The sequence below is a fragment of the Aethalodelphis obliquidens genome, unplaced genomic scaffold, assembly GCF_003676395.1.
Source record: "Aethalodelphis obliquidens isolate GAN/ISIS:26980383/991018 unplaced genomic scaffold, ASM367639v1 scaffold71, whole genome shotgun sequence".
NCBI lineage: Eukaryota > Metazoa > Chordata > Mammalia > Artiodactyla > Delphinidae > Aethalodelphis > Aethalodelphis obliquidens.
The window spans coordinates 6,622,138-6,641,917 of NW_020838015.1; the positions used below are offsets into that span (position 1 = coordinate 6,622,138).

The 19,780-nt window shown below is 34.5% G+C and overlaps 1 protein-coding gene across 14 annotated transcripts in view; it reads left to right on the forward strand.

The window, feature by feature from the left end:
• Positions 1-19,780, forward strand: part of KDM6A (lysine demethylase 6A) — a 209,483-nt gene that overhangs the window by 167,695 nt on the left and 22,008 nt on the right. For 11 of the 14 annotated variants that reach the window (XM_027091421.1, XM_027091427.1, XM_027091426.1 and 8 more), the window contains 7 exons: positions 4,628-4,757; positions 6,196-6,301; positions 7,104-7,309; positions 9,350-9,414; positions 9,488-9,562; positions 10,033-10,181; positions 17,378-17,492. In XM_027091421.1, coding sequence (XP_026947222.1) covers positions 4,628-4,757; positions 6,196-6,301; positions 7,104-7,309; positions 9,350-9,414; positions 9,488-9,562; positions 10,033-10,181; positions 17,378-17,492 — 846 coding nt within the window. The remainder of the gene's footprint in view (positions 1-4,627; positions 4,758-6,195; positions 6,302-7,103; positions 7,310-9,349; positions 9,415-9,487; positions 9,563-10,032; positions 10,182-17,377; positions 17,493-19,780) is intronic. The other 3 variants (XM_027091422.1, XM_027091428.1, XM_027091432.1) reach the window with 1 other exon arrangement.

The window sequence follows — 19,780 nt, forward strand, 5'->3', positions numbered from 1 at the left end:
GGGATCTTCCCAGACTGGGGCACGAACCTCTATCCCCTGCATCGGCAGGCAGACTCTCAACCACTGCGCCACCAGGGAAGCCCTAGTACATTAAGTTTTAAGTTTGTGTTTCAGACCCACTATATCATATAGTGGATTTTAAAAAGACCTTTTTGGTGGTTGTTGTTGTCGTAGATTGTAATTTAAAAAGTATAGAAAATAAACAGAAAATATGCACAATGGTTCTGGTTTGTCTACGTTGACCCTTTACCATTTAACATACCTTTTAAAATGCATTTTAAAGTTCAAAATAGTTCTCACTTAACATCTCTATAAATCTCTTCCTGCAGCTGCTAGTGCTCATGTGTCTTATTTATTGCAGTCTTAAGTGTGGTTATCCTTTCTACTATTCAGATTATTTTATTGGAAGGTATCGTGGATCCACCATTAAATGTTTGTCATTGATGAATGACTAAGATGAAATTAAATGCTATTTATATAGTTGGTGCTTGGGAGGAACATGGGTTAGGAGCAGTGGAGTAAGGAGAAGAATAAGTTTTGCATGTAAAAGTTATAATTAAGTGGTATTGGAACTTTAATACTGTAAATACACTATGGTTCTTTTTCTTTGAGGACTATTTGAGTTTGAATGTTTAAAATGCCTTCTGGTCTGTGTTTTATTTTCCATTGCTCTTCATTACTTTCTGTCACTTGTTTTTAACTATTCAGCTGTTATCTTTAATTATTGTGGCACAGATTAAAGCACAAATTACATCTTTTTCATATTTTATTATTTCCTTTGTATTGCCTATTGGGTCCACATTGCTGGCAGCATTTTCCTCAGTGGCCTGCAACGTGATAACTTCTGTAATTAATCTTAACTGTTTTACCAGATTTTTTCATGTCAGTGACTTAAAACCACACTGGATGATCTCCAAGTCAGGCTAAATTCTTCTAAAGCATACAGTGAGATCCCTGAATTTCTAAAATATAATTCTTTAGAAAATAAGATTTTTATGTTAGTCCTTTTGTCTAGATGTTACACTATCACTCACTTCAACTCTGGGCCTAAAGAGAATAGGCGTGTTTTAATATCCACATCAAATGCTATACTGAGCTCTACTTGGATGCAGTGCCTTGGCTTGCTGCCAATTTGTACTGCCCTCTACCTGCTCTCCACTCAGCTGCTGGGACCTCTGTCCCATTTCCTAGGTAGTGCTGCTGCCACTCTGCTGGAGCAGGGTCTTCCTCCCTCTTCTATTCGCTATAGTCTCAGGAAAGTTGCTAGAAAATGGGGGAAAATGTAGCGGTCCAAAACTAACATCATGGACCGTATGGGACCTGAGGGTATTCTGGAAGAATATTGTCAGAAAGAGTTCCATGGAGGTACAAGTTATAAACAGTATACAGTAGCAGTTACCTTAAGTTTTCATTAATAAAGTCTTATGCTGTGGGTAACTAGGTGTGATGGTGTTTAATATATTAAAGATTATACTCTTTTCCATCTCAGTTTTGAGGTGTATATAAATGTTGACTTCACAATTTTAAAGTACATTTTTAGAGATTTATTTTCAGCTCTTAACTCTTAAAGACAATTTGTAGTAGCTAGATACACCAAAACACTATAGACCTGTGGGGTTGCTTGGGTTATTTCAGTAAATTTAGGCCTCAGTTTATTAATGAAGAGACAAGAAAAAAATGCTCTGATAAAGTGGAGATAAAAATCTCCTGAGGCTTAGAGAAAAGTCAAGGTGGCAAATGGTATGTGTCATGTTGTTTGCCATTTCTGTTCTGTTGGTAGTGTCCTTAGCTGGGCAGGGGTCCAGAACTTAGAAGGGGAAAGTGACATAGGTGCAAGAGACTTGATGTTTCTGGTGTAGGAACTTCATAACAAAAGATAATTAAAGTGTAGGTCAGTTTATCTACAGAGCACGGTTTCATTTCTCTACCAAATGATGAGGGTGAATTTGAAATTAAGTTTAAGCCAAAATTTAAAATAATTGGGCAATGACTAATTTCTTCTTACTCTATTTTGCTCAGGGAAAGAGTTTCAAGATGGGAGAAAAGGATTTAAAATGGGATATTGTCTAAATCCTTTCCAGCACCTGCTTCTTTAACTTTAATGCCTTTCTCCACTTTGGATTATTGTATTAAAGTTTCATTATTTGGCTTGAAGTATTATAAAGTGTTGGGCATTTACGTGTTCAGAAGATAAAGTCTGTTCCTGTTATCCACATCTCTATCTTTGCGTTAGCATTTTCAGTGGAAAAAGGTTATAGTCACTATATAGACAGCTACCTACATCATCAGTTCCTTAAGGGAAGTTCCTGTTTGTTCCAGACTTGACCTCAATAGGCAGGGAATCAATGTTTGAAATACAGTAAGAAACTGCTAGATACAGTTTGATTGCATAGTGCATTCTCAAGTACCCTCTTATTTTCACATATGTGGTTAGTCTTTAAAGTGTTCGTTATTTTTAATCTGACTTTTTGTTGGGTTCATCTTTGTGGTCAGTGCTATACATCAGAAGGCAGTTACAATACTTTGGCTTCCTTTTTGTTTAAAAATTGTAATTGCAGCATTCAATGGTTGAGTCAATTTCAGCTCCCTTAGTCATGCCTCACTTTTTTTTTCTATTTTAAAATAAAGGCAGCTACAGCTTTCTTTGTTTTATTTACTTTCCCATTTGCTTTTTTTCTTTTAATTGTTACAGAATTGTAGAAATGACAGAAGCAGAATTCTGCTAATCAATCACACCCTATTTTCTAGCCTCATTTCTCAATGTCCAGAATGTTGTAGAAGCTTAAATTTTTGTGTCATGTTTAACTAGTACAAGATGCTCTTTTATGGTACAGTTTTAATACTTGGTCCATATCCTTAAAATACTTGGTCCAATTCCTTAAAATATTAATTAGTACTATACAGTATGTCCATCTCCTGCTCTGGCAAACAAATTTTATGTATTTGGAGTCATATTTTGTTTAAATTCTAAAGTTGAAGAGTGGTAGATACACAATTCAGCATGAAAACTTAATTATTTATGTGGAAATTGTAAGTGAATGTTTTATCTTGGCATTGGTTTAATGATAATTGAATTGTTTCCTTACTAGTCCCAGCCAAGTATTTTCTACTGCCGTGGAGTTTATAAGTTAATACCAATTTTATACCTAAATTTAAGAGGTTAGATGTCATGTCTATCTTTAAATGTACAGGGCACTCCTACTTTGTGGAGAGATACATTGAAAGCTGGTAATGAGTAGAATATTCATTTATTTAACCTTTAACCTTAAATGTTAAGTTGAACTTAAAATTTCACTTTAATGACTATTTTCACGTACTTTTAAAAAAAAAAGTTATTTTAAACTTAATTCATTCTTTGATACTTGTCTTGAACTCTTGTTTTTACTCGAGTTGAGAAAATTTAAAAAGGGTCACCGTGATGCTATAGTGTAACATCTCAAAAGTGTGTAACAGTGAAATTTCAAGCCTTAGTTTTCATTAGAGCCAACCAAAACAGGCTGATTGTAAGGTTTTTCCAGTGCTACAAAAGCTACAAAATTCCACTGCTAGAAAAACATAGCAAAATAAGAAAAATTAATTTTGATTCAACCTTTATTCTATTATTAATGATGCAAATTTGCTAGTGCCTTCTTCAGTAAATAAAATTACTAAGTTTTAAACTCCCTACCATAATTACAGTTTTGAAATTCTTATCTGAAATTTTAATATATTAAGAGTATTTGATAGTTTAATGATTAGTTTTGAACTTGTAATAATTGGGTGAGGTAGGTTAGTTACTCTGGAATGATTTGAAAGCTCAAAATTATATCTTGCTGATTTTCTGAGTTAGGTAGAAACATTAGGAAATTGGAAATATCTTTCTTTTTCTTTCTTACACTAAAAGAATTGCAGTTTGGGAATAATTCTACCATATTTTAATAATCTGTAATTTAACAAACATGATACCTTCATTAAAGAAAAAGAAACACCAAATACTAGTAAGTAATAATTATATAGAGTGTCAGCTAATGGATAGCAACTATGTGCCTCATTTTAAAAATTGGTATAATTAGCTATAAAATTTAATAGGTTGGAGTCTTGCTGAATTTTGCCAGGGAGTTACACGGAAAATTCTTTCCAACATTTGAGAAAAGAAAGGAAAAGGTCTTTTCAGGTTTGAGAATTGTCACTAAGATATTCCAGTTATAGTTATTAAGATGAGACATAGAAAGAGAGATATATTCTGTTTTTACTATTACCTAGAATAGACCTTTTTTGGTCAAGTTATTGTTTTCACATTTAATGGAAAGAATCTGATGGTGGAAGTTGGTGGAGAGAAAACTGGAGTTTGTGTTTGTTCTTCAGGTAAAGAAAATATATTGGAAAATTACCAGTGAAATAAGGAAATGTCATCAATAATTCATGTGTTTTAGTATCTTTTCTATTACTTTTCTTCAGTGGGAGATATAGGAATCAAGCTAAGTAATTACTAAAATGAATAATTGTTCTCAGTTTCTTCCTGGTGGATCCAAATCTCATGGATTTGTGCAACTACCCAGTAATTTAATTAGGACTTAATTCAGGATTTTTTTTTCTGTTTTCTAAATAGATGTACAGCTGATTTATTCTCCCTTCTTCTTTTTTTAAGGAATCTAGGTAAAAATGGCTTATCTAACAGTAGCATTTTATTGGATAAATGTCCGCCTCCAAGACCACCATCTTCACCATACCCTCCCTTGCCAAAGGACAAGTTGAATCCACCTACACCTAGTATTTATGTGAGTCTGAATTGACTGACTAGAAGTAAATCAAACCAGTGTTTGCACCTACCTGTCTTTCATAAAATCTTGCTTTAAATCAATATGGATGCCCTTTAGGAAACTTCAGAATTATTGGCAGCAGCTTGAATGTTTTGGGGAAAAAAATGATATATTCAAAAAGATTTTGTAATAGCATTTAAGACGTGCCTTCTCAGCTATTAACTGCGATTACATTACAGTAGTGAGAAATACTTTTTACTGCACCCAATTTTGAGCAGATTTAGGCAAAAACTACCTAAAAGTGTAACTTCTTTTTGCGTAAGCTGTGTTTTAAATCTGCATTCTACTAGTTGTAAGGATCTTAACATTCATTCTGTTTATACATCTACCAAAAAAAAAAGATATTTACCTTCAAAAAAAAGTGTTCGAGAACATAAAATGTGATAATAAATATGTCATTAAAAAGCTTAATAGATAAACTGGGGATTACTTTTACTTAATGGACATTTAGACATGTGGTATAGGAAGTTGATAAGAGTTCAATCAAAGCAACTCTTATTTATGTTTCTCTGAAATAGGTCCTCCTACCCCATTTCCTTCCATCTTCCCACTTCTACCCCAAATGAAGAAATTTTAAACTATTGAGTGTTTTTGGAGATTTGACCCTATTTTCACCCTCCAGGAGCCAACTGTTTATCATATTAATCCTTTAGTATGTAAGGGAAGCACTGGGATACACGTGTAATAAAACTTTTATACTGAGGTCTGAGGGGGGAAAATGCAAAATTATTATTTATTTTACGGGTTGTCTTCTTCAGCCTGCTTTCATTTTGGTAATATTATTTTAAATACTGATTTTTTCCCCTCTCTTTTGTGATAAGAGAAAAACCACATAACATAAAATGTATCATCTTCACCATTTTTAAGTGTACAGTTCCATAGTGTTAAGTATATTCTAATTGTTTCAAAACAGCTCTCCAGAACATTTTCATCTGGCAAATCTGAAATTCTATACACATTAAAAAACAGCTCCCTCTTCCCTGGTCTCCCCAGCCCCTGATAACCACCACTTTACTTTCTGTTTCTATGAATTTGACTACTTTAGATACCTCATATAAGTGAAATTATACACAATTTTTCTTTTTGTAACTGGTTTATTTTCACTTAAAGTGTCTTCAAGATTCATCCACATTGTAGCGTGTGATAGGACTTTCTTCTGTATCTCTCCCACGTATTTTGTTCAAGATACAATGGACAAGAGAAATGTATGTGGTTACTAATTACAATTAGAATCAAAAGACATAGTGATAAAATGCTATAAAACATAAAACAGGAATAACGACACATAGGATGTATTATTTATTTAAATTGCAGTAAATAATGAATATAAATTTGGCGTAATATTTTCTAAAAGGTCTGCTTTATGGAGATCTAACAATACGTTTTAATTTTACAGTTGGAAAATAAACGTGATGCTTTCTTTCCTCCATTACACCAATTTTGTACAAATCCAAACAACCCTGTTACAGTAATACGTGGCCTTGCTGGAGCTCTTAAGTTGGGTAAGCTTTAAATAAGAAAAAGGAAAAGTGTATATATTTCCTTTACTGTCTATTAACTTCTAAAGCACTGGCAGAAACTTTTTTCTATTCTTTTGTAGTTTTTCGCATTTTCATTTTAATGAGTGTGAGAGAGAGAAAGAGTACTTATTACTTCTTTAATCCATAACTTGAAGATACGATGATAATGGTTAAATTAACTTTTGTTGTTTTAATTTAGCTTTTATTTTCATCCAGTTATATAATTATAATTATGATTTAGGTTGACTAATAGAAGAAATTTTTAAGATAAAATATAGGTAAAATTTGATATTACTAATAAGTACTGTAGCCCCCTAAGTGGTTCCTGTCACCTGCAGAGATTGAATAAACAAGTGAATCTTTAGCCCCTGGCCCCTTGATTATTCTCCTTCTGTTGATGGCATGACGATTAGGTCCAGGGCTTCAGCGTATGGTTGTGCAAATCTGGCACAAAGCTCAGGGTGTGCAGAGTTCCTGGTTAGTTTTTAGGGGGATTGGATAGAGCACCATGAAACATTTTCCTTTTTTTTCTTTAAAAAAAAAAACACACTTTAAAAATATTATTCCACTAGCTCTCTATTTTACATTTGGTAGTGTATATATGAGGGTGGGAGGAAGATGCAAGAGGAAGGGGATATGGGGATATATGTATGCATATAGCTGATTCACTTTGTTATACAGCAGAAAGTAACACTGTAAAGCAATTATACTCCAGTAAAGACGTTAAAAAACATTATTCCAAATATAATTTTTATTTATTAACTACATTTATTTATTTATGAAGACCTGGGACTTTTCTCTACCAAAACTTTGGTAGAAGCTAACAATGAACACATGGTGGAAGTGAGGACACAGTTGTTGCAGCCAGCAGATGAAAACTGGGATCCCACTGGAACGAAGAAAATCTGGCACTGTGAAAGTAATCGATCTCATACTACAATTGCTAAATATGCACAGTACCAGGCCTCCTCTTTCCAGGAATCATTGAGAGTAAGTATTTATTTCCTGAAGATTATTTTATTTTAGAGATCATTTGTTTTATTATTTTATAGTTTACTTTGAAAGGGCGCTTTACTTTTGTAAACATCTCATTTTATGTTATATAAAATAGTTTATTATTATAACATACTTTATAAGTGCTATCCGGTTTGCTCTTACTACTAAGTCTAAGCAAACCTATGGGTTGATAAATATTGTTACTTTCTAGTGAGATGTCTCCCTCATTTCTGGGATATTTCTGTTTAGAGAAGGGTTTCTTAACCTTGGCGTTATTCACATTTTGGGTTGGGTAATTCTTTGTTGTGGGGAGCTGTCCTGTGTATTGTAGAATATTTAGTAGCATCCCTGGCCTCTACCTTCTAGATGTCCATAGCACACCCCTTAACCCCTATCCCAGTTATGACAATCAAAAATGTGTCCAGACATGCCACATGTGCCCTGCAGGGCAAAATTATCCCTGATTGGGAACCACTGATATTAGATGATAAACTAAATCTTAAGTTTGCTTTATGCTTGCAGAGTCCCTTGTCTTATTCCTTCCCATTAAACTCTACCAGGTTAGTATTATCTGATATATAACTCCCCCAGGAAGCATTACCCATCTCGGTTTGAAAGAGAGAACTCCAGGAGAGGCAAAAATTATTTCAAAATATACAGAAAATAAAAGAATAAAACTTTGAAAAATAATCAGGATTATTATTAAAAGACTCATAGGACTTTCAGCAATGAGGCATTATTAAAATCCTTCAGCAATGAAGTGAGAACTTTGAATTCTCCTATGAATGAACATAAAACATCCATAAAAGTGAGTTTATTAAATGTATTACTCAAACACTTATCTGTACTAAGTTGTTCTGTACATATCCCACAGCTGAAATTTAATATGCGCCTGCAAGTCTTTAATTTGTAGTTCATTAGATTTGCTTATCTCTGTTTAAAATTTTCAAGTTCACATTTTCAATCAAGGCAACATTTGTACCTGCTAGTCATATATTTGTGTTCCTTTTTTACTACCACTCCCCATATCCTATAGAGAAATTCATTTAATAAAAACTATCCTGCAACTTTCACAAGTTGCAGTGAATTTGTTGTCCATATAAGTCTCTCTGGTTCAGACTTTTGAGATACTTCAACTCTGTGGTAGTATTACGGTCAGAAAAGAATAGATAGTAAGCAGGATTCAGAGATCATCAAAGGAGTATTTGGAAGAAGAAGATGAGAGGCACGGTACTTAAATGGAAAGGGATCCATAATCAAAGAAACAGTGATTTCTTATATGTGCCTTGGAGGTATGGACCATTATGTGTGGAAAATTTGACAAATGTTTAAAAAACATATACATTTAGAAGGAGGGAGACCAAAATGTCACTAAGTATAGTTAACTCAGAAATCGTAGGACAGTATTAAGAGATACCATGTCTGTGACACAGAAATCATAAATAATAGTAATATTTTCATTGAAAAGCACCTATATTTATCCAATACTTAATTTACTTAATAATGTTGTAAATGTTTATCATTCATGTATAATTCATTGTGGGGGAAAGAAAAGATTTAACCCAGGAAGAACTTCTTCCATTTGTCTGTAATAAAGAATAGAGAACATCTTACCCTCCCCCCTTCCCTATGTATTCCATACATATATAGCTACATACACACACACACACCTCTGTTAGTTTAGGAAATTTATAATCAAGATTGACGCTTCTTAGGCCTCTCAACTTTCCTTAAATTTCTTCTCTTGAAAATGGGCCAAGAATGAGAATCTCTAGTTTTTCCCCTTATAGAAGAATATTAATAAGGAAGAACTCAGGATAACTTTGTGGCCTATGGAGGAGGTTGGATACCATGCCAGTGAGCTTTGACTTTTCTTGGCTTTCTATTTAATGTGGTCTTTGAAGAAATTTTCATGTGAAAGAGGTCTGTAGGTAACACCACTGATCTATATGTAAACTTTTCAATTGTATGATGGAAAGGATATCTGGTTGTAGAATACATATTAAACTGGATTGCTTTTTGCTTAATCTATAGGAAGAAAATGAGAAAAGAAGTCACCATAAAGACCACTCAGATAATGAATCTACATCTTCAGATAAGTAAGTCATTTGTAAAGTCCACTTAGTATTTCTGTTTAAAAGGCATGTTTCTAATATTATCTCTCTTTTTAAGTTCTGGGAGGAGAAGGAAAGGACCCTTTAAAACCATAAAGTTTGGGACCAACATTGACCTGTCTGATGACAAAAAGTAAGTCTTCATAGTAGTGTTTCTGTGAACTGATGCAAAGAGGTTTCCTATTAGCAAGACTGAGAATTTTCTACAACTTTCTCTTCTGTTTTGTTCCTTGTCATTTTTCTAAGTTGATATACAAGTTTTAGCCAAATTATTTTTGCTAGGCTTTGTGATTATTTTCTTTGACTTAAAACTCTTGTACAAATTTTCATCAAGACCTTTCTATATGTAGTTATACAACCATAAAATTATATTTATAATTATATAAAATATATTTATAAAATAGAATTATACAACAATTATAAAAATAGGGAAGTCAGTTTTTTTCTTTTATTTACTTAATAATTTTTACGCTTTTTGTTAGGAAGTTTTCTTTGCAAAATAAAAAAGTTTAAGCATTCCAGGGTTTCCTATGCAAAAGTAAAATATCTACAAATATTTATAGCAGGGTTTCACTCTTGATCTGATATGATACTTTATTGCAGGTGGAAGTTGCAGCTACATGAGCTGACTAAACTTCCTGCTTTTGTGCGTGTCGTATCAGCAGGAAATCTTCTAAGCCACGTTGGTCATACCATACTGGGTATGAACACAGTTCAGCTATACATGAGAGTTCCAGGAAGTAGAACACCAGGTAACTTTTATGAACTAACATATTGACACACAAATTGATCAAAATGTGAAACATGAAAAAGAGAACTGGATTCTTTCCATTTATAATGAATGAAACTGAAAGGCTTATTTCTATTACAAGATTTGGCTCTTTAACTGAGCTTAGATTATTAAGATTTTTCCACTTGGTAGTATCTTTTTTGAAATGTAATATCCCTGAAACAATAGCAGTGTAATCTGGAAACACGGTCATTGGAACACTCCTGGGAAAACAAGTCCCTGTGACTTAAAGACTATTTTTGATCCCATCTACTGCAGTGTGACGGTTTTTTCTAAACTTATTTTTACCACAATCACAATAAGAAATATATTTTATATTATGACCTAGTGCACATGTATGTATACAAAAACATTTTCATAGAACAATACATTTTCTAATCTATTCCATTCTATTTCATTTAAAAAAGAAGGTGTAGGTTGCAATCGTCTTATTGGGTTACAATGTATAGTTTACAGCGACACTTGATGTGGAGACATTACTAGACTCACCATAGTATCTAGTCCAGACTTTACCACTAACTAGGCTTGTCACTTTGGCAAGTCACATTTCTTCTCTGGGTCTTTTTTTTTTCTCTCCATTTGTAAAATGAAGTTACATTGGTTTTAGACTTAAAATTCTGTCCGATACTAATGTATCATCTTTTTTGTGCTCCCTTTAATTGACATGAAATTTCACAGGGTGATGTTCAAAATATTTAACAATTAGGATGGGTGTTGGTAATAACGAGTTCAGTTATACCAGTGCCTACAGGCAGCATATCACCCTCATGTGCTTGTTTGCTACTTGAAGTAGCCATGGTTTGAAGACAGATCGCTTCCTTCTTTATTACCTGCTTATTTAATTGTAGCTAAAAAATTGTTTCAGAATAGGTCTATGCTTGCGTCTGGGTTACGTAGGTCAGTGGTTCCCGGTTCTGGCTGCTCATTAGAATCTTCTGGTAAAGTTTTAAAAAATATATAGTTGACTAATATCTGGAGATTGGGATCCAGGCATCCATATTTTATTTATTTATTTATTTTTGCGGTACACGGGCCTCTCACTGCCGTGGCCTCTCCCGTTGCGGAGCGCAGGCTCAGCGGCCATGGCTCACGGGCCCAGCCGCTCTGCGGCATGTGGGATCTTCCCGGATCGGGGCACGAACCCATGTCCCCAGCATCAGCAGGTGGACGCTCAACCACTGCGCCACCAGGGAAGCCCCAGGCATCCATATTTAAAAAAAAAAAAAAAAGTTCTCCAGAGGATTCTAATGTACAGCCAGGATTAGGCTGTAGTTTTTGTCCTCAGGCCATTGGAAGCCTAATTTTGTGATATTTTATCCATAATTGGATAAAGTGGAAACAGTTCTGGAATAAATGGCAGAAGACCTGTCTACTCCCTGCTCTGTCATTTAGATTCCAATGTAAATGCTAAGCAAGTTATTTGAACTCTCTAGAGTTCATTTTTCTTATGCATGTAGTATTGGACTGGTTCTATTAAGATTCATCTCAACCGAAATTTTCTCTCATCAATTTCAATTATTTTATGCAAATAGTATTATCCCCACATCAAAGAATGCCGTTTTTCATTACAGATCAAGGGGAAAGCAAACTTGATAGATCACTTTGTCACTTGTGTCTAGACTGTTGGGGGTTTTTTTGGTTGGTTTATGTACAGGGTATTAGTTTTTCAGAAGTGTCCTATGGAACGTTAAAGAATTCTCTAAAGAATTCCCTTAGGGTAGTGCTGTCCAATAGAAATATAATGCAGGTCACATATATGACTTAAAATTTTATAGTAACATTAATGTAAAAAGAAAGAGGTGAAATTAATTTTAACCCAGATATATCTAAATATTATCATTTTAACATATAATCAGTATAAAAATTATTGGGACTTCCCCCCCTTTTTATATTGTCTTTGAAATCCAGTATGTACTTTGCAGTTGCTGCACATCTCAGTTCATATTACCATATTTCAGGTCGGTTACTGTATTAGACAACTTGGTATTAGAAGAAATGTTAATTAGTTCCATTCAGTTTTTAAAAATTATTTTGAATACTTTTTCATGGGGCAAACACTTCGTTCCTGGAGTTACCTAGATAGGTATGTTACCTGCTTTAATGGACTTTATGATCAGTCTATGTTCTAAACTAGAGATGCTCTCAGGCTCTATCCTGAAAGGTTTTTAATAAGATGATGGGGTCCCAACATCTCTAGTTTTAATCAGAGGTAAATTTTATTTGGAGTCCATGCCATGGACAATTCCAGCCATTTACCTGTGGTAAGAGACAGTTGTAAGTATTAAGAGTACTGTCTTCACATCATACTATGATATATAGAAGAGTCAGGGTGTGGTGTGCACAGACAGGGTATGGCAAGAGCAACTACATTTTTCTTTATTGAGGTAAAAGTCACATAACAAAAGTAACCCCTTTGAAGTGTGCAGTTCAGTCACATTTAGTACATTCACTGTGCTGTGTGGCCATCACCTCTGTGTAGTTCCAAGACATTTTCATCAGCCCAAAAGGAAACCCCATACCCATTAAGTAGTCATCCCATTTCCCCCCTTCCTCTCAGCCCCTCGCAACCCCTAGTCTGCTTTCTGGCTGTATAGAGTTACCTGTTCTGGATGTTTCATATGAATGGAATCATACAATATGTTGCCTTTTGTGTCTGGCTTCTTTCACTTAGCATGTTTTTGAGGTGTGTCCATATTGTATCAATGGTTCATTTCTTTTTATGGCCGAATAATATTCCATCGTATGGATATAGAACATTTTTTATCCATTCATCACTTGAGGAGCATTTGGGATGCTTCCACTTTAGCTGTTGTGACTACAGTGTTTCTATAAACATTCATGTACAAGATTTTGTTCGAATACCTGTTTCCACTTCTTTTGGTTATATACCTAGAATTAGAATTGCTGGGTCATATAGCAATTCTATATTTAACTTTTTGAGGACTTCCAAACTGCTTTCTACAGCAGCTGCAACATTTTACATTCCTGACAGCAAGTGTGCAAAGGTTCCAATTTTTCCACATCCTCACCTGCATTGATTATTTTCCATTTTTTTCTTATTATGGCTGACCTAGCAGATATGACATGTTTTTTCATTATGGTTTTGATTTTCATGTGCTTGTTGTCCATTTGTATATCTACTCTGGGGGAAATGAGTGTCAAGTTCTTTCTTCATTTTTTAATTGAGTTGTTTGTCCTTTTTTTGTTGAGTTGCAAGAGTTCTTTATATATTCTGGATATTAATTCTTTATCAGATACATGATTTGCAGTACTTGCTCCCATTTTGTAGGTTATCATTTCACTCTCTTGATTGTGTCCTTTGATGCACTAAAGTTTTAAATTTTGATGAAGTTCAATTTATTCATTTTTCCTTTGGTTGCTTATGCTTTTGGTGTTGTATCTAAGAAACCATTGCCAAATCCAGAGTTGTAAAGATTTGCCTCTATGTTTTCTTCTTAGATTTTTATAGTTCTAGCTCTTACATTTAGATCTTTGATCCATTTTGAGTTAGATTTTTGGGTATGGTATGAGCTAAGGGTCCAACAGTATTCTTTTACATATAGCTATCCTGTTGTCCCAGCACCATTTGTTGGAAAGACTAGTTTTTCCTCTGTTAAATGATCTTGATACCCTTGTTGAAAATCAGTTGACCATAGATGTATGGGTTTATTTCTGGAATCTTGATGTTTTTCCACTGATTTATATCTCTGTCTTAATGTCAATACCACACAGGTTTGATTACTCTACCTTTGAGGTAAGTTTCAAAATTGGAATGTGAGTCTTCAGCTTACGTAGTTATCTTTACTGTGGTCCTTTATCTCTTCATAGGGCTTTGAGTTACTGTCTTATATTCTTTCATTTCAACCTGAAAAACTCTAGCATTTCTTATAGAGCAGATTGACTAGATTCTCTTTTATTTTTGAAGAATAGTTTTGCCAGATTCTTGGTTAATTTTTTTTTCCTTTCAGCAATTTAAATGTGTTAAGCCATTGCTTTCTGGCCTCCATGGTTTCTGATAGGAAACCAGCTATTTTATTGATGATCCATATATATGACAGTCACTTCTCTTTTCCTTCTTGCTAGATTTTCTTTGCGTTTCTACAGCTTGATTATTAATGTGTCTTAGTGTGGATCTTTTTGAGTTTATCTTTCCTAGAGTTCCTTGAGCTTCTTGGATATGTAGATTCATGTCATTTGTCAAATGTGGGAAGTTTTTGACCATCATTTCTTCAAATATCCTTATTGCCCTTTTCTCTTCTTCCTCTGGGACTCCCACAGTGCATATGTTAGCATATTTGATGATGTCGCACAGGTCTCTTAGGGTCTGTGAATTTTTTTTCATTGTTTGCTTTCTTCTCCCCAGAATGTATAGTTTCATTTGACCTATCTATAAGTTTGCTGATTCTTTCTTTAGCCTGTTCACATCTGCTGTTGAGAAGCCCACTAGTGAATTCATTTCATTTATTATATTTTCCAGCTTCATTTATTTCCTTCCTTATTATGATTTCTGTCTCTTCATTGATAATCTGTTTGTTGAGATATCATTCTCCTTGTTCTTTTTTTTCAATTTATTTTTTCAGCTGTGTTGGGTCTCCGTTGCTTTGTGCAGGCTTTCTCTAGTTGTGGTGAGTGGGGGCTACTCTTTGTTGCAGCGCGCAGGCTTCTCATTGCGGTGGCTTCTCTTGCTGCAGAGCACGGGCTCTAGGTGCGCGGTCTTCAGTAGTTGTGACGCACGGGCTTAGTTGCTCCGCAGCATGTGGGATCTTCCCGGACCAGGGCTCGAACACATGTCCCCTGCATTGGCAGGTGGATTCTTAACCACTGCACCACCAGGGAAGTCCCTCTTTTTGTTCTTTTACATGGTTTTCTTTAGCTCTGTACACATATTTTAAGATAGTTGATATAAAGTGTTTGCCTAGTAAGTCCAGTGTCTGTGCCTTTTCAGGAATAGCTTTTGTTAATTTCTTTCTTTCTTTTTTTTCCCTTTTCTTTTGGTGACGGAACAATACTTTCTTGTTACTTTACATGCCTCGTGATTTTTGTTGAAAACTGACTTCAGGTATTTGAGTATATTCTCTGTAGGATGTAGTCATGTAGTCTCTGAAGTCTTTGTACCTTTAGCATAGTGCTCTGCTAGTGTTTTGACATTTTGAATATTATGATGCAGCAGTTACAGAAATCAGATTCTCCTCTCTAAGATTTGTTGTTGTTGCTTGCTGTGGGCTATAGTCATCTCTTTGTTTAGTGACTTTCCACACTATTTTTTTTTTCTGTTATACATATACGTATATCTGCTCTTTTTTAGATTGTTTTCTCATATAGGCCATTACAGAGTATTGAGTAGAGTTACACAGTAGTTACTAGTTATCCTTGTTAGTTACCTATTTTATATATAGTATTCACACTATTTTTGCAAAGACTGTATTCCTTGTCGTGTGTGGGCACTGAAGTCTCCTTTCTGTTAATTATCTCAGCCATGATATGACAGGGATTTCTTTAAATGCCTGGTGGCCAAAAAAGGAAAGCAGAGTGGGAAAAAGAAAAAAGAATTCTCTAGGTCTTTGCAGATTGCCTCCATGTTATTTATTTATTTATTTATTTATTTATTTTACTTTGGCTGCGCCAGGTCTTCATCGTGGCACTCGAGATCTTTTAGTCGTGGCATGCGGCTTCATAGTTGTGGCACATGGGCTTCTTAGTTGCGGCATGCGAACTCTTAGTTGCAGCATATGCATGTGGGATCTAGTTCCTGGACCAGGGATCAAACCCGGGGACCCTGCATTGGGAGTGCAGAGTCTTACCCACTGGACCACCAGGGAAGTCCCGATTGCCTCCATTTTGAGTCACTCCTTCTATACTTAGCCGTGCTGCTTACAACTCTACGTTAGCTTTTACTTCCTTGCTTGCACTGAGCCCAAAGGTCAGCGAGAGGTTAGTTTATGGTCTTCTTAGGTTTTTTTCTGAGCATACCTCTTGCCCTGCGTATGCGTTTGGCTTCTAAATTCTACAGTATACACAGGGACTTTTCAAAGCCTTTATTCCCCTAAAATTTCACTCCCCGGCTTTTCCTTCCAAGCCTTTGGCATGTCTATTGTTTGCCCCAACTGGTTATTTTGTTTGTTTTGTTTTTGTCCTTGGTGGTATCAGCTTGTTCTTTAGTCTTACAGTGTTTTGGGGGGGCTCCTCCTCCATTGAAATGCTTTGCCCTGATAGAGTACTGAGGTAGGTGAAACAAAGAGAAGTCCCTTCTGTCAGTCTTTTGGAGAAACTGCAGCGTACACAAAACAGAAGAACACAGTTCTTTGGGAACAAGATTACTCTGCTCCCTCCAGAACCAGGGACACTCACACTAGCAATACAAACTACTCTTTTAAGTCCACTGCCACACCGGTGGTGGAGGTAGAGATAAGGTAGGTTACATAAAGATCTCCTACTGTGTTTAAGTCACTTTTTCTTTTTGTCAGTTGCTTGGTTGCTATAAATCTTTGACTTATTGTCCAGATTTCTGGTAAGGTTGCTTCTGACAGTTTTCACTAGATTTTTGTGTGTGTGTGTGTTTGTGTGTGTGTTTCTGGCGAGTTCCCCCAAAGTTCCCTGCTCTGCCATCTTTGTTCATACCACTCCTGCAGCTACATTTTGAAAATTAGACTTCCTGCCTCTTTACTGATGTCCTAATACTACTTGTGAGAAATGGGGATTAGTTCACAAGTAAGAAGTGGTAACAATATCAATCAATAATAGCTAATATTTATTACATACCATGTATTAGGCACTATTAGAAGCAGTCCTTACTTCATTGATCCTCAAAACAACCCATTGACTTATCAGAATCATTATCATCAAATCTTACAGGAAACTGAGTCAGAGGTTTAGAAACTTGCCCAGGTTCACATAATGACTAAGCCAAGGAACCTGGCTTCAAAACCTAAGCTTTTAACCATGATTTAGGTTGTCTTCCACAGAAGCTCCTACTGAATAAGTTAGGAGTTGACCAAACTCAGCTCTAAAACTAGACTTGACACAAAAATGCTATACAGATAAACTATTGAATACCACTGGAGCATTCTCTGTTGAACATTTCCAAGGTTCCATTTCTAAAGACACATTTTTCTATAGAATTTATTGTCTGCTGATTGCTTTTTTCTTTTCACATTTCAGGTCATCAAGAAAATAACAATTTCTGTTCAGTTAACATAAATATTGGTCCAGGTGACTGTGAATGGTTTGTTGTTCCTGAAGGTTACTGGGGTGTTCTGAATGACTTCTGTGAAAAGTAGGTTTCCAAACTGAATTTTCTTTAAACATAATTATTCAAAAATAGTAACTGTAAAGGGCAGCTTACTAAGCTGGATATCCTAATGCATGTAACCAGTTTTCACTTACCATTCAGCAGAAAATTCATATAAAATGATTTGATTAGAAACCTATTATTTTGTGTTATTGGGAATACTTTAAGAAAGATGCCTTGAAACCGCTTCATGTAGTAGTAATAGTCTTGAATTTAGGGGGTAGAAAGTTGAGTTGTTTACTGGGTTCATTAAACAATTGATGTGTAAATACTTGTTCATGTGAAAGATCTGTATTCCAAGAAAAATTGTTCTACTATAAGTGGTTTTAGAAGTGGAAGGAATTCTGTAATTGAGTACCCTTATAGGTGGTTAATAACACAAGCTTGAACGTATTACTCTTTGCTATATCACCATGATATAAATTCTTTTTAAAACTACATTGACAACTTTTCCTATAAAGGAATTTTATAAAATTTAAACAGCAGCTTCAGATTTTGTTTCTAGAATTCAAAGAATTCACATAGTGGAAATGTTCCTTTCCTTATGATCCTAGAAACTGTTCATTTAATTATCTTGTGTTAAAGGGTACCTTGGAATTGTTTTCATTGATTTAAATTTAATTATTTGTCTTATTGTGTTTTAAAAAAATACTCCATTACTTAAGAACCTGGTATTTTTTCCATTAAAAATTGGAAAATTATTATGGTTAAACACATAAATTATACATACATTCGGTGTTATTCCCCCTCAGCGCAGTAAGATAAAGAGAGGAAAAAACCACCAAAAACATTTACATGTGAGAGACTTTGAAAACTAATTATACACATATTCCACATACTAATTTATAATATTTAAATTTTGGGTTAAAAGATCGTTGCCATAAATATCTTGATTTAGTATGAAGTGTAAATATAGTTGCAAAAACAACCATAATAATCCAAAATTGCTTTATATACAAGCAAAAGATAATCACCTTTTATTGTCTATACTATCTAATGTATAGGTTTCCTTTAAGAAAGCTCAAGATGTGGAATTTTAAAGTTTCAAATGCTGTGATGAAATAACCTGATCTACTTTAATCTATACTGGACCAGCAATCTAGTGGTAGCAGAGAAAGAACTGTGTCATGTAGGAAATCTCTGTTGTGCTGCAGGAATATTTTTATTTCTTAAACTTTGAGATAGTAGTATATTATTGCATCTGCAGTACAGTGATCCTTGCTCATTATTTCTGAGTAGGGATTGACTATTGTTAGGATTTAGTTTTCTTTCCTATCTGAATAGAGAGGTAACCTGAGAATAAAGAATAATTAGAATAGGCAAATAATGTCTAAAAAGCTTGAACATGTGGATAATAAAAAAAAAAAGTCTGAAGGGTTAGGTAAATTTAACTAAGTTGCAGAAATAGCACTTGCTACCTCTGCATTTCAGTGTAATTTTGTTTCACATAAGGATACTTCCTTTGATATTAACTGATTTGACCATGTCTGTTGAGTTTGTTTTATGACTTTAGATAATATCTGTCATGAAATAACCATTCACTTGACTATATGATAAAGAGGATGCTTGAATTTTTTTTTTTTTTTGTAAGTTTGATTGTTTGTTTTTTCACCTTAGCTATTGATTATTAGGTGGTCTTACTTGGTTGCTTGCCTGCTTTTGGTTAGAAAGTTTTTTCTAATTTTATAACAACACATGGGTTAAGCAGGACTAGGATTTGTGTTTATAACCATATTTGGCTTTATAGGCAAGTTTTTCTGCACTGTATGTAGTTTAAAAAATACTTCGTATCATGTCATGATGACGTAGAATAAGAAGCCAGATTTTAAAGGAAAAGCTTAGTAATATTATCTTTAGAATGTTTCCAAAGTATCAGTGGTGGTGGTGGTGGTGGTGATGATTGTTATTTATGCATGTATGTTTATGTTTGATGAAGTTTTTTTTCACCTGCATAGTTTCAGTCAACTAGTCATCAAAACTGTACAGAGACTGATGTGCTGCTCCCTTTCCTGCTTAAGATTCAAAACAACAGTACAGAACATTTCTGTTTTCTAGTCTGCTTTTCCTCAGACATTGAACTTATATCTGCCATGGCATTCCTGTTTATGGATTTAGATGACTTGATGCCAACTCCACCTTCCATTTACCTGTTAGAGATTTCTAAATGTGCCAAGGAGAAGGGTTTGATCAAAATAGTCTGTAGTTAAATGAAATTAAAGGTTAATATATATAAGTGTTACTTAAAAGTAGCTTTTGATTTCATTTGGATCTTT